This window comes from Lissotriton helveticus, chromosome 7, assembly GCF_964261635.1.
Source record: "Lissotriton helveticus chromosome 7, aLisHel1.1, whole genome shotgun sequence".
NCBI classification, from domain to species: domain Eukaryota; kingdom Metazoa; phylum Chordata; class Amphibia; order Caudata; family Salamandridae; genus Lissotriton; species Lissotriton helveticus.
Genome location: NC_136068.1, coordinates 387,758,449 through 387,774,398, shown reverse-complemented (window position 1 = coordinate 387,774,398; position 15,950 = coordinate 387,758,449). Strand labels below are relative to the sequence as shown.

Genomic DNA, 15,950 nt, shown 5'->3' with positions numbered 1-15,950 from the left:
TCAAGATTGGACAGGCTTAAAGGAAAAATTGTGGGAGCTAGTACTTCACACTCATCTACTACTGGGCTCATTCAGTAGTAAAATGGCATATCTGAACTGTAAGTACAGATATCTGGCCTCGGGTAGTTCTATGCAATTTAGGAAATCCTCACAGTTCATTCTGTCCTTTAAGTCCAGAAATCTGTCAGGTAACTCACCGGCTTTAGTGTGGCATAACCAACAATTCTTTATATGACCCCAGTATATCGCTTTTAGAATCGTTAATGTTTTTTTCTGTATCGCTTCAGAATTGGTCCATAATTCAGGCATCCCCAGACTAAATAGCCACTTCTTTTTTTTTTTTTTTTTTTTTTTTTTATTGTAAGACATGAGTTCTGCAATAAAAAGGCAAAAGATTTACACTGCGTCACGCCAACAACCCGGAGGCAGGCCGCTATCAGGTGTACATGCTCAAGAAACAGCGAAATAGGCCAGGATTCAGGACCTGTCCGGGTTTAGTATTTTCATAAATACACACAATATAGTAAAAGCATGAAATTGAGCAGTGTAACATCCGCACGTAAGTGGTCTTACTTTTCTCACAGTGATGTAGACATGCAGGTGAATTAGAAAGCAACTAAGCCGCCTCAGTACGATCAGCGGTCAGCAACCCGCTGCTGCGGCAGGTGGAAAGAATACATCTAACAGCACTGTTTACTTCCAATGTAACCCACTAACAAGCAGAAAACGAAAACAACAAACTTCGGTGCAGTATATAAAGACAACTACTCAACATACCATCCATTCATGGGGCTGCGCAGATCTATGCTGGAACACCATGAGCACAAGGCAAGCCATATTTAGAGTGGGGGTGCGGAGACCTCCACACTGTCACGCGTAGGCGGAGGGGGTGGGAGAAGGGGAATGGGGGGGGGGAGGAGGGGGAGGATGCTGAGTGGGACTGTCCACCAAGTTTAGAGGCCAAAGTAGGGACAGCGGGGGCAGGGCCAGTGTCCCATGCGGGATCAGTGGGGCAGCAGGTTCAAATCGTGTGTAAGTGCGGGGCAGGTCCACACCAGCGCAGGTTCTCTGAGCAGTGATCATTCCATCACACAAGGAACACAGTCAGCCCATATCATCCGAAACACCCGCATCAGGTGACCCTCCCGAGGTGTCTGAGCCCTCCCGCTTTCTAGCCCATTGTATGAACGGGTCCCAGATATCAGTGGGTCTGGAAGCGGTGGGCATTGTCTCCCAGTAGTGTGTCAGTTGAGCATGACCGTATGTCACATCCCTGATCCACCCCACGAACGAGGGAAGAGCCCTCCTGCCCCAATGCAGTGCGACCTGCCTCTTGGCATAGAGAAGTAGTAGCGCATGCAGTTTTCTGTCGCAGGGTTCAGTTTCCTTAACATAGCCCAACAAGCCCAGGAGCGGTGTCGGTGTATCATTTCTATGTATGATTTGGTTAATGGCTGTAAAGACCTCCGACCAGTATGTGTCCAGTTTGGGGCAGCTCCAAGCCACGTGGAGAAAGGACGCATCTTCCCCTCCACATTTCCAGCAGGAGGCATCCGCACGGATGCCCATGCGGTGTAACAGTGTCGGCGTGCGATAATATCTGTGTAGAAACTTGAAGTGGATGAGCCGCAGTCGATAGTTCGGAGACAGTGCCGTGAGTTGCCTACAGCAGTACTCCCATACGTCATCCGTGAAAGGGTCCGCCAGGTCTGCAGCCCAAGCCTGCCTGGCCGTGGCCACTGTTAGCGGGGTCTGCTCCTGCATGCAGTTATACAGTCTCGATACCAGCTTTTTGGGGGAGGGCCGTGACAACAAATTTTGAAGAGCGTTCAGAGTGCATGGCTCCTCCGGGAAGTGGGGCCCCATCTTTTTGCAGGATTCCCGAAGGGAATGGTATAACAACGCGTCTGCAAAAGAGTCAGGTTGGGCACCATCGCTCGCGCTCATCTCGACAAACGTACCGCCAGGGTATATATCAGCAAAGGTGTGCAGTCTTTCCCCTCTGATCAGAAGCACATCACCCCTGGCGGTCAAGCAAGGCAGCATCGGGTTTCCCCGCAGGGGGACGGCCGGTGCGTAGAGCAAGGGGAGTCCCGCAGTTTTCTGAAGTTCACGCCAGGCCCAGCGAACCATCTCTACGGTATCAATCTCCTTCGACGGGCATGAAACCTTCCCGTATAGCGCCACACGCAGCGGTAATGGGGCCGCTACAGCCAGTTCCACTGCAACGTGCGGTTGGTAAGGAGTAGGGAAGGCCCAGAAGTGCAGAAACTGCGCTTGTGCACAGAGGGAGTAAAGCTTCATATCTGGAGCCCCGAGGCCCCCTTGGCGGAGCGGTAGTGTGAGCAGGTCCCAGGACACTCTCGCCTGTCCACCAGCCCACACCAACTTCAACAACAGCGAGCGGACCCGAGCGTGAAAGTGTGCTGTCATCGGCAGCGGGACGTTCACGAACAGATACAAGAATTTGGGGAGAACCACCATTTTCGCTAGAGCTATCCTTGCGACCAGAGATAGCGGCAGCTTGTTCCAAACCTCGACTTTCCCTTCCAGCCAGTCCACCGCTCTTCCGAAATTGAGCGACCACAGCTCCTGCATATCTCGACTGACCCAAACACCCAAATATTTAACAGCGTCCGTCTCCCACTTCAGCGGGTAGTCCGGTGCCGGGCGACAGGTCTCCTCCGTCAATGGGAAGGCAACAGATTTAGACCAGTTTATCGATACTCCCGCCAGGCCCTCAAACCTCACAAATTCTCGGAGCAGCGGGTTCATGTTATCCTTGGGATTGGTGACATATAAGGTGACATCGTCCGCATACAACGAGATCAGTAAGCTCCGCGAGCTGAATCCGATGCCCCGTTCAGTGTGATGTTGCCGTATTCGAGCCGCAAGCGGCTCCATCGCAATGGCGAAGAGGAGAGGGGACAGAGGACATCCCTGTCTAGTCCCTCTGGAAATACCAAATGGCTTGGATACAAGTCCATTGACACTCACCCTAGCTCTAGGTGTCGTGTATAGCAGTTTGATCAGGGTCATGAAATTCTGACTGAATCCCATCCTCTCCAAAATCCTGAATAGGTAAGGCCACTCTAAGGAGTCGAAAGCCTTGGTGGCGTCTAGAAACACCACCGCCGCCTGCACAGACGGGTGTAAGTAGTGAAGGACAGAGAAAATGGTTCTGAGGTTATGTGACGTCGCGCGGCCAGGGATAAACCCCGATTGGTCAGGGAGTGCAATCATCGGTAACATTGGTTGCAATCTATCAGCGATGATCTTTGCATAAATTTTAGCCTCCACATTGATCAGAGAGAGGGGTCTATAGGAATCCAGGCGCAGCTCGTCTTTGTCAGGTTTTAAGAGCGTAATTATTAAGGCTTCACGCATGGAGTCTGGTAGGGAGTTCAATTCAAGGGCTTCGACAAACACAGAGTGTAGTCTCGGCGCTAGTTCATCTACATAAGTTTTATAGAAGGATGTTGTCAGGCCGTCAGGGCCAGGGGCTTTGTTGGCCGGCATGCTCTTAATCACCTGAGTGATATCTTGGACAGTTACAGGAAGGTCCATATACTGTCTGTGGTTGTTATTAAACCAGACGAGGGCAATGGAGTCGAGAAAGCCCTGTAAGGAGGCCGGGGCAGCGGGTTGTTTGGAGGTGTAGAGGGATGCGTAGAAGTCAGCGAAAGCGCCCAACACCGCCTCCTGGCCAACCGCAAGGGTCCCCTCCCTGTCATAAATGGTGTGAATGTAGTTAGACTGCGTTCGAGGAGCTATCAACCTAGCAAGGGTTCTACTCGGCCTATCTCCCTCCCCATATCTGCGCGCCTCAGCCTGCTTTCCCAGGAATCGGACCTCCCGTTCTGCCTCCTCAGTAAAGGCTAACAGCTTGGTTTTTAGAGTCCCAGCAGTTTCTAAGGACGGGTCAGTGCTAAAGGCAGTATCTAGGTCTCTCAGCTCTCCCTCTAGTTTAGCCATCGTGCCCCTGATGGCGCGCAATACGCCCGCCTGTCGCGCAATGCACTGGCCTCTGATCACAGCCTTAAAGGCGTCCCATTCAATGGCCTTAGTGGAGACTGACCCAGCATTATCAGCAAAATATTGAATGATATCCTCCCTGATCTCCTCAACAAACACTGGGTCCGTGAGCGCGTGTGGTGGAAGGCGCCATGTGAACGCCCTGTGAATAGTGTCTGGTGGGTGCAGCTCCAACATACACGGGGCATGGTCCGACAGTGACCTAGCTAGGATATCAACACTCGACACCCACGTTGCAACCTCAGGAGACACTAGCCAGAAGTCCAGCCTAGACCAAGCAGCTTTGTGGCAAGTATAGCAGGTCCCCACTTTGACATCTGGATGTCTAGCTCTCCACACATCCGAAAGTCTTCCCTCACTCATCACATCCAACACTGCTTGACGGGCTTTAGCATGCAGTGGTCTGCTCACACCCCTGCGATCCATGTCATCATTCAGCACAATATTGAAATCACCACCCAACACAACAGATTGGCAGTCTAGTAACGCAATCTCCGCCCAAACACCTCGGAAAAATTCGGGATCGTCTACATTCGGACCATAAATCGCAGCCAGCACAATAGGCCGCCCTTGCAACGAACCATGCAGTATAACATATCTACCCTCCACATCCTGCACGCGAGCGTGTTCCCGCCAATCCAATCCTCTGCGTATAAGTACAGCCACACCCCTCGCATAGTTAGAATAAATGGCAGAGTATACATGCGCCCATCGGGAGTTTTTCAATCTTGGTGATGGGGTCGTATTAAGATGAGTTTCCTGCAAGAAACAAATATCCACCTTGTGCCTTGACAGTATACCATGCATCAGGCGGGCTTTCTTGTAGTCACCAAGGCCTCTAATGTTCCAAGTCCAGAGCTTAATCCCCCCCATCTAGTAGACGATGTATAGTCCGATATATCTCCCAATGTCCCCATCTCCCAGAGACACAAGGCCGCCCACTCACCATGACCAGCAATCCAATGTGCAAACAGACAGTACTAGGTAAAAATACAGTGCACCTTATTAGAACTAGAACTCGCAACTTCATAAACACCCCCCTCCACCCTCCACCCTCAGCAACCCCCCAATCAGGTCGTGACATACCCCAAAAATCGGCACGCAGTGCATGCAAAAACCCCAACATCAGAAACAATGGGAGGCACCCCATGAGGCGTGGCGCGCCCAGCGTACACCCCCGTGTGATCGGGGTGGCTACACTCAAATTGGAATTCTCCTGGGTCCTGGCAGTGCCCCCACTCCAGGGTCTGCAAAACCCATATGCAACTACAATCTCAAAGAGCACATGCAGTCAGCCGCCTCAGCATGGCATCCGTGGCGTCTACAGAGACTCATCCCCACTTACTAATTCAGATGTAACAACTATGGACACAAGGAGTATCCAAACGTCCACAGGGGGCACGAATGGGGGTTGAGGTGCAGTCACACAAAGTCACAGCGGCAGCCCCCTCAGTCATTGTCACTAAGGTGGTCCGAAGCCTCCTCAAGTCGTGGCGATTTCCTTCTGGCCCCCGCACAGATATGCTTGGCAAACTTGAGCGCAGATTTGGCGTCCGTAAAGAAATGTGAAGTGTTGTCATGCTGTACCTTCAATTTCGCCGGATAGAGCAGAGAGTAGGGCACTCCAGCCTGTAGCAGCATCTTCTTCGCCGGCTGGAACTCCTTGCGTGCCGCTTGTACCAGGGGGGTAAAGTCCGGGTAGAAGGAGATATTGTTCCCTTGATGTGTGATCCTGCCCTTCTCTCTCGCCAAGCGCAGGATGAGATCTCTATCCTGGTAATTGAGCAATTTAGCCAGGATAGGGCGAGGTGGGGCACCCGGCTGAGGTTTCTTTCCAAGCGATCTGTGCGCCCTCTCAACCGTGAAGACTGAGGACAAGTGTGGGTCGAATAGTTCATGTAGGAGGTCCGTCACATACGTTTCCATTTTGCTAATGTTGGTCGTCTCCGGAATACCCGTAATGCGGACGTTGGACCTCCTGGAGCGTGCTTCCAAGTCATCAGCCTTGGCGCGAAGGTTACCTATTTCCTGTTCCAGGGAAGTAATGTGTTGCTTGGCCTGCTGTTGGAATTCGCAGCATTCAGTTTGCCCGTTTTCTAGGCAGTCCAGTCTGGTTTCGTGGGCGTCCACTTTAGTTTTCACAGAGTCTAGCTGTGATGACATGGTATCTAGCTTTGCGTCGATACTCTTTAAGCTGGACCGCACCTCTACGATAAGCGCCCCAAAGTCTATGTCCGAAGGTGCGCCATGCGATGACGACTCGCCGCCATCCATCTCAGCCGCATGGGTTTTCGGAGGTCGTTTGCTGTCAAAGTTGATTTTGGGTTGCCTGGCTTCGTTTTTTCCCATCTCCGAAGCTTGGAATATGCCTTTAGCGCCACGTAGGAGTAGCGCCGCTGTGCGCCCCACCGCCGACCCGTCGTGCAGTAGCTCGTAGCACGACAAAGCGAGGCGAGCTAATCCGAGGGAAAGTTATGCATCGGCCAATTAGTAAGTATGAATGGCGAGGCTGACCAGCGGCTCTTAGGATCTGCAGCGCGCAAATCAGGGCAGCACCAAGTCACAAAATGGCGGGCGTCGGAATCCCACTAGCAAAACCTCATGTCATCATCGGTATCAGAGGTTTGATCCAAACCCCAGGAATCCAGCTGGTCAAGGCAAGAAAGGTGCAAGTGGTTTTCTGTGTTCAGTCACCGACAGCCGTCGACCTGGTGCAGCACAGAGGCGCAGCGGGGAGATACCAGATCAGTTCCCGCCTCGCCGCAGGGTCGCCCCGCTCTGTCCCCCAATCCGCCAAGAAGCAGAGCGTCCGCAGACACCACCTCGCAGCCGAGACCCGGGGGGCTCCCCACAGTCCACCGCCACCCCAGGCTAACGGTCGGGCGATGTGCGGCGCCCCGACGGGTTTCCCAGACAGGGTGAAAGCGCCGACTCCCCTCCGCAAGGTGCAGCGCTGTAACAGCTATATCCTTCTTAAGGACTACCGGGGCTCACCGGTATCAGAGTCGGCGGTGTCCTCGCTGCAGGTGGTGGCGCACGGCACCGCTCGCCGGCTCTCCGGGGGCCTCCGAAGCCGCGGTCTGTAGTGCCGCGCAATGCCCAGAGTCAGGCACTTCCGGCGAGGATCAGAGCGGGCGCACAGGTCGGCAAATGTCCAGGCGGCTGCCGCTCCTCAGGATCGTCAGCTATGTGCCCCAAACTGCAGTCGAAGGATCCCCAGGGAGTCCGACAGCGACCCTCGGAGTAGTTCGGGTCCGCAGGTACCAGGAGAAGGATAAATTCAGGATTAATTATTGTAGCCGGCGGAGCTCACTCACAGAGCGGCCATTTCGCTGCTCGGCTAGCCACGCCCCCCACTAAATAGCCACTTCTTAACATACTTAAACCAAGATATTTTTCCTTTGTGATCTAATGCAGTAATCTCGGCAACCGATTCTCGTAGGGAGTGTGGCGAGTCTTTGGCCCATGCTCTAATCCAAAAAGCAAAGGGCCTAAATGTAGCCACATAAGCTATGTTTTCAGGCCGAGAACCAGGCAAATAAGGGGTTAGGGGTGCATTACAAGGAAGTGCAAGCACCGATCTCATAAACCTTTTCTCTTTTCTTTCAATGTGCCCTATGGTATTCAAACCCCATAGTTCGGCAGCATACACGGCTGCTGCAATATCTTTTGCTCTGTAGATTTCAATTACCAGTCGTACAGGCCTAAAATTTTAGGTCTTCAGTTTTTGGATATAGCACAGCTCACATGCTGTAATGTCACCCGGCTATATATGGAGACCATGGTAGAGTGTTAGTGAGCCTGAACCCCAAATATTCAAATTGTTTCACTTGCTCCAACTATATGTTGCCAAATTTAATATTGCCTTTGAAGTACCTATAAGGGTTAAAAGTCATGAATTTAGTTTTAGCAACATTTACTTTTAACCCAAATTCCTCACTGGAGAGTAAAAACTGATTCAGTACATTCTGTAACCCATGGGGATATTGAAATTAATAAGATATCGTCAGCAAATAGCATTGATGATATCTTCCGTCCAGCAATCATGGGAGGATCACCAGTGCAATGCCAATGATTCTATCATCCAATTAATGTATAGGGTGAGCAGAGTTGGTGCCAAAACACATCCTTGGCGGACTCCCCTGTCCACCCTAATGCATTTGGTTAGTTAGCCTTTTCCCCCCATCTTATTTGGACATAATTGTTAGAATGGAGCCTTATTATGATATGCATTAGGTTTTGGGGAACCCCCATTCGCTCTAGGGCTGTCCACATTTTCCCTCAAGGCATAAGGTCAAAGGTTACAGTCAATGCACAAAAGTCCCATCTTCAATCCTCACAACTGCAACCATATCTGGGAGCAACGCTAAACACTCACTCAGCTCTAGCCTCTCCCAATGCAGCTAGAATTCAAAACTTTCAAACTTTATTACTACAGTTTGAAAACAACCAATACCTATCAGTCAAAACTTTCATACAACTATTAAGGATGATGGTATCATGCATTGCAATAGTGCCTCTCGCAAGATTACACATCCGTCCTCTACCGGAATGCTTAGCATATCAATGGAATCAATCACAGGGTCGATTAACAGATCTAGTGTTGGTAGACAGCCGCACTCCTTGATCTCTGCAGTGGTGGAACACACAACACCTATCAAAAGGGCAGCCCTTCATCAACGCTATTCCAGAAGTCGTACTGACTGCGGATGCATCTCTCACAGGTTGGGGTGCCCATCTCTAACAATTCAGGGTTTATGTGACACCAAACACACGAGTCTCTACATCAGTCACTTGGAGCTTCTAGCTGTTTATCTAGCACTAAAAGCTTTCCAACCTCACCTCATAAGGAAAGTTGTCCTAGTCCGGACAGACAATTTGACAGCAATGTACTATGTACAAAAACAGAGTGGGGGACACTCTACAATTTCCACGCCTCTCTCAGACTATTTGGCATTGGGCAATACATCACAAAATTCCTCTTCTGGCAGAACACCTTCCAAGCATGCACAACCAATTTGCCTACCTCCTCAGCAGGCTAAGGCAACAAGTACACAAATGGGAACTTCATCCCCAGGTTCTCCTTCCATACTTCCAAAAATGGGGATTTTCATAGATAGACCTCTTTGCCTCAGCAGAGAATTTAAAATGCCCAAACGTCTCCTCCAGGTTCCCACACCATCTGTCCAAAGGCAATGCCCTACGGATAATTGATCAGGGATATTTGCTTATGCTTTTCCGCCTCTCTCTCTCATTCCATTTTTGGTTTGGAAACTCAGTCAGACATCACTCACACTGATTTTAGTGGCTCCCACATGGGCTTATCAATGATGGTCACCACACTACTAGAACTGTCAGTCATTCTACACCAAAAGCTGCACCTCACTTCCAACTTTCTCACACAGAACCATGGAAATATCAGACATCCAAACCCCAAGGAGCTAAACCTAACGATTTGGCTCCTGGAGTCATAAAAGTTTGGATACCTAAATCTACCACCAGCTACCACCAGATTGTAGGACAATTCTTAAAGAAGCAAGAAACCCTACCACTAGAGCATGTTATGCAGCAAAGTGGAAAAGGTTTGTTGCATATTGTAATAACACAATCGACCCGCTAGATGCATCTATATAAAATATTATTTGTTATCGTTCGCATCTACAGCGAGTTGGCTTAGCCTACACATCTATTTGACAACGCCTTGCAACAGTAGCTGCACATCTGCAAAACAGACACCATTTATCGTTATTCAAAGTTCCAGTAATTAAAGCTTTTATGGAAGGCCTTAAAAGAATACCACCACTCACGTAACCACCTGCACCTGTCTGGAACCTTAACATTGTTCTCACAAGGCTTATGGGTCCACCTATTGAGCCATTACACAATTGTTCATTACAATTTCTTTCATAGTAGTTTGCCTTTCTAATTGCTATCACTTCATTAAGACGTGTGGTGAGCTACAGGTATTAACCTTAGAAGAACCTTTCTTTTAGCTTCATAAGGACTGAGTGGTTCTTTGTACAAACCCAAAATGTCATCCTAAAGTAGTTTCTGCTTTTCATATTAACCAATCAGTTGAGTTACCTGTGTTCTTCCCTCAACTGATTTAGTAGTAGAAAGGGCTCTAAACACATGTGATGTCAAACGAGCACTATTATACTATATTGATAGAACAAACGATTTTTGCTCCACCTCATAAAGGAAATCCTATCTCTAAATCTGGTATTTCTAGATGGATTGTTAAATGTATTCAAACTTGCTATTTTAAAACTAAAAGAAATTTAACAATACCTCCTAAAGCACATTCTACCAACAAAATAGGAGCATCTATGGCCTTTTTAGGTAATCTTCCCTTAGCTGACAGATGTAAGGCAGCTGCATGGTCTACACCACACACATTTACCAAACATTATTGTGTGGATGTAGCTAATGTAGGACAAGCAGTGCTAAAAACAATTTTTCAAAGAATTGCAACACCCACTGGTTAGCCACCGCTTCGCGATTATACTGCTATACAATCTATGCAAAGCATGTGTATCTACAGCACACATGCCTCAAACGGATTATGTTACTTACTTTGTAAGCATCTGTTCTTGGCATGCAGAGCTGTATATTCACATGTGCCATCCCTCCTCCTCAGATACCTGTATTTGGTTCAGTTTTAATTATTCACATTACATATGTATGGACATCCCTGTATTATACTACTTACTTCATTCTCACCCTCTTGCGGGAAAACAATCTAACAATGGAGTCAATGTCCATGCACACTATCACCGAAAGGAGGAGTCACATTACTTTGTGATTGGGAGAGACTTCTTCGAAGAAAAATAACTTGCAAACATGGGGACCCAATACTAGTTGGCAGGAGTATGCAAAGTGTGTAAATCTACAGCTTTACAGGTCAAGAACAGATGCTTACAGTGTAAGTAACATAATGCATTTTGCAGTTGCATGCCATAGGATTTTGCGAATTCCAGACTTTGCAGCTGCAAAATAACTTTGTACATCAGGCCCATGGTTTCTTCTTGATGACAATTGATAGAAACATATTCATCGTGCCTATCCCTGTTTAAGTCATTGTAAGTGCTCCCAAAAGGCAACATGTGGATGTCAGAAGAAAGACCATAAATATTAAATTATGTATTTCTTAATTATTCTGCACCAATTGTATGCAAGTAACACTGCTGACCTTGTAAATTGTATTGCGTTTTGTCTTTAAGCGCATGTACCTCTGCTTCCTTGGAACCATCATACGTTTTGAGAGCTATTGGAACAGATGAAGATTTGGCACATTCTTCCATAAGGTAAAGGACCATGGATTGGATTAAGACCTTCCTTGGTATCGGTGCAAGTTTTTCTACATTTGACTTTCTCTCTGTCTTTTAGGTTTGGAATTGGTCGTTTTACAACCGAAGAAGAAATTGATTATACTGTTGAAAAGTGCATAAATGAGGTCAAGAGGCTCCGTGAGATGAGGTATCTATTTTTCTTTTATGTTTTTTGACTACTCAAATTCTTGCTCCAATTGAGTCCTGATGCCACTAGTCCTGTGGCAATCGTTGCAGGATTACTTCCCAGTAATCTTCATGACCCAAGTCCAGATCTTCCTAGTCATGGCTCTGGCATTCCTTTCTTCTTGAGCCTGTTTATGTGCTGCTAACAGGTGCCCTTGGTCTGAATCGGGACGTGCTGAAACTGTCACGACCTGGCTTCCTCGGGATCAGATTGTTGCTCAAGGGGGTCACCTCCCGATTGCCCTATACTCTGACTATAGTATGTTACAGAGCATGTAGGAAATCAGGCGAGGGAAAAGGTAAGGAAGGGTCTGGAACGGGAAAGGGAGGTTGAAACGAGAAAAGCAGAGAAAACACACAAAGGTAAGTACATTAATTTACTATCTACGCTCATTCAATTCTCGCTAGAACTCCACCTACCAATATCAATATAAGTAAACAGTTTCCTCCTCTTTCTTCAGTGGTATTAGATAAAACTCCTCTATACCCTGCAAAACAATTCTGTAAAATATAACAAAGAGAATGGTCACGTATGTAATTCCACCACACCCTTGATTCACACCCAATCACTTCTCACTGATTACAAGCATACCTTCCAGCCTTCCCAAAAACGAACTAAATAACTTCTCTGTAGTCTCTTGAAACAAAATTCAGGCGGTAATCAATAATCCTTAAGGAATCTCCAATCCAACGGAAGGGTTGCACAAACCAAATCCAAAAATGTAAGGAGTCACGAGTTTTCTTTTTCTCTCAAAAGAACCAAGTTCAAAAGTACGGTACCGTTTAATTGTCAATGTGCGTCTCGGCCGAGAACGCTTGTACTCACGGAGCAAAGAACACCCTCGATGAACTCCACAGCAACCAAAGTCCCAGGTTCCAAATTAGATCGAACTAAACTTCTCCGCCGAGAAAGCCTTAGTTCTTTATCTCCTTTTCGAAACTGCTCCGGTAAACAAAACAGCAGCCGCTTACCGCAGTGAGATTGAAGCTGAACTGCAGACGGCTTCTCTCGTCTCTCTTTTCAGAGACACAGAGATTTCCAAAAAGGCGCTCGGCAGCCGCCGAACGCTCTCAATCAGCTGTTAGCAACACAGCGCTCCCCGTGTCACCGTGAAAGACACGATCAATCCTCAGTCATAAATCACAGCGTCCAGCAGCCGCTGAACGCTAGTTAAATCCAAATACAAATTCCCCGGACCCAGTTCCAAATTCAAATAGCAAAATCACGAACAACTTGGAAACAGGAAATGGCCACCTTCATAGTTTCCCAGGCTCCTCCCTGCCGCCAGGCGTTATGGACCATGTAGTCAAAAAGCCATTTAAAGGGGAATAAACAATGTAACCTTATGTCCAAGTAGGCGCCTTTTACTGTCCAGGGCAGATCATGACAGTACATCCCTCTCCCTAGCGCCTTCTAGCTCCTGGCTTCCCTGGATGACAAGCATAGAACCGGCGAACAGCAAGAGGGGCATGGACTCCAGAACTCTGCTCCCACGAATTATCCTCCGCAGCATACCCCTTCCAGGAGACAAGAAACCACAGACGCCCCTGCCGGTAACGAGAATCCAGTATCCGGCGAACCTCATATTCCACATTTCCATCACGCAGAACCGGAGGAACCGCCTTCCGACGAGCCGACCTAGCCGGCTTTAATAGGCTACAATGAAACACCGGGTGAATCCTCAAGGACGCGGGAGTTTCAATTCATAAGCCACAGGATTCACACGTCGCAGGATGGTATAAGGGCCGATAAACCTCGGATGGAAGATGCTCCGAACACGGAATCGAATGTTCTTAGTGGAAAGCCACACACGATCCCCCATCTGGTACTCTGGCCCTTCCTGCCGATGACGATCCTCCCATTTCTTGTATGCCATCTTAGCCTTCTCCAGATGTGCCTGCACTCTCCTATGGATCTTCAGGAGCGCCTTTATTTGTCCAGCCACCGTGGGGTGGTTCATCAGATCACTCGGCATCGTCACAGGTAGAATATTCGCATGGAAACCGGCATTGGTCCGAAAAGGTGACTCACCCGTGGAATAATGCCAAGCATTGTTATAAGACAGTTCAGCCAGCCATAACAAGGAAACCCAGGAGTCCGCCGCCTCGTCGGCATAACAGCGCAGATACTTCTTCAAGGTCTGGTTCAGCCTTTCCGTCTGACCATCGGATAGCGGATGGAAACTTGTCGAAAGGGCGGCAGAAATGTTCAACGCCTTACACCAAGTACGCCAAAACCTGGGAATAAACTGCGGACCCCTGTCCGAGATGATAACCTAAGGGAGTCCATGAAGACGAACCACCTGAGTTAACAGCATCTGTGCAGTTTGAGATGCCGTCGGGAGATTTTTGCAGGGAAGAAAGTGACCCATCTTTGAAAAACTGTCCACAACCACCAGGATCGCATTGCTACCTATATTCAAAGGCAGACCCAACACAAAATCCAGGCTGATAACTTGCCATGGTCTGAAGGGGGTAGGAAGAGGCATCAGCAGACCCGAAGCCTTAGATTGAACACTCTTGGCTCGAGCACATGTCTCACATTGGTTCACCCACGATTTCACGTCCTTGACCATGCCTTCCCACCAAAAGTGACGTTGCAACGCATGAATGGTTTTTTGATTACCTTGATGACCTGCCATCAAAGCGTTATGGCACCAATTGAAAGCCATCAACCGGAGGGCATGTATAGGAAGGAACAGTCGATTTAGCACCATCGGCAAGCCATGTTTGAGAGAGCGATGTCCTTTCGCAGCAGCCCACTCTTTCCATTGCTGCAAAGACCGCTGTTTAGCCACCGCTTCCAAAAAATGTTCTACTTGGATGGAACACAACACCACTTCCGGAGACAGTATGGGTCTTGGTTCTGTTTTGGAAGGACACTCAGAATTCAGCTGTCTAGACAAAGAGTCAGCTTTCCTATTTTCAATACCTGGACGGAAAGTGATGGTAAACTCATACTCCGCAAAAAAGAGCATCCAACGCATCTGGCGTTGGGACAGATGTCTTACAGTTTTCAGTTATTGGAGGTTCAGATGGTCGGAATACACTGTTACTGGATGGAGCCCTCCCCACAAATAATGTCTCCACTCCTGGAAAGCCTTTTTTACTGCCAGAAGTTCCTTCTCAGCGATGGTGTAGTTGGCTTCAGCAGGATTAAGTTTTTTTGATAGAAAAGCCACAGGGTGCAACTGGCCTGTCATTTTGTCTCCCTGCGACAAAACCGCCCCAATCGCCACTTCGGATGTGTCAGCTTCCACCACAAAGGGCACATCCATCTGGGGATGAGTCAGGATAGGAGCAGTACTAAAAGCGACTTTCAGTTGGTCAAAAGCATCCGAGGCCTCAAGTGTCCAAACAAAAGGAACTCCTTTTCGTAACAAACGAGTGATAGGGGATACCAGTTGTGAAAAATGGGATATAAACCTCCTATAATAGTTCGAAAACCCCAGGAAGCACTAGACATCTCTCACATTCAAAGGCACCGGCCACTCTTGAACTGCCTTCACCTTTCTCTCCGCCATCCTAAACCCTTTCGGGTTAAGAATCACACCCAAAAACTCCACCTCCTCCACTTCAAACTCACATTTGCTTAACTTACAGTATAAGCTGTTTTCCTGTAACCTCTGCAAGATCATTAACACATGACTAACATGCTGGGCCGGAGACTCAGAGTAGATCAGTAAATCATCGATATAAACAACAACAAAGCTGTCCAGGTATTCTTTCATGATGTCATTCAAGAAATATTGAAACGCCGCTGGGGCATTACAAAGCTCAAACGGCATTACCATATACTCATAGAGGCCGAAACATGTTTTAAAAGCCGTCTTCCACTCATCACCCGCCCTGATGCGGACCAGATGGTAGGCCCCCCTCAAATCTAGGCGTTTGTAAATAGAAGCTCTTCTAACCTGATCCAACAGGACGGGGATGAGCGGAAGCGGGTATCGGTTTCTGATGGTAACCTTATTGAGTTGCCTAAAATCGATGCAAGCTCTCAATTCCCCATTGGCTTTTGAAATAAAAAAAAGTGGCGAGGCTGCAGGAGAGCGTGGGGCGAATAAAACCCAAAGAACAGAAATGCTCCAAGTATTTCTTCAAATGATCAGTTTCTGAAACTGACAGGGCATACACCCTACATGAAGGCACCACCGCTCCTTCCACCAAATCGATCCGGCAGTCATATTCTCTGTGCGGGGGAAGTGACTCAGCCTTCGCCTCACTAAACACATCAGTATTCTCTACATATGCCTGAGGCAACATACCTTCCTTTTCTGCTGCCGTAGCTACAGTGTACGCTTGTGCCAAAGCAGAAACCTGAGATCTAGAAGACTGCAAACAATGCGACACACACTCCCCGGATTAAAAAACAACAGACTTCTTCTTCCAGTCTAT

At 48.3% G+C, this 15,950-nt stretch overlaps 1 protein-coding gene across 2 annotated transcripts in view; it reads left to right on the top strand.

Moving 5' to 3' along the window:
- NFS1 (NFS1 cysteine desulfurase) overlaps positions 1 to 15,950 on the top strand; it is a 658,188-nt gene that overhangs the window by 609,207 nt on the left and 33,031 nt on the right. For both annotated transcript variants that reach the window (XM_078652222.1, XM_078652223.1), the window contains exons 11-12: positions 11,259 to 11,342; positions 11,425 to 11,514. In XM_078652222.1, coding sequence (XP_078508348.1) covers positions 11,259 to 11,342; positions 11,425 to 11,514 — 174 coding nt within the window. The remainder of the gene's footprint in view (positions 1 to 11,258; positions 11,343 to 11,424; positions 11,515 to 15,950) is intronic.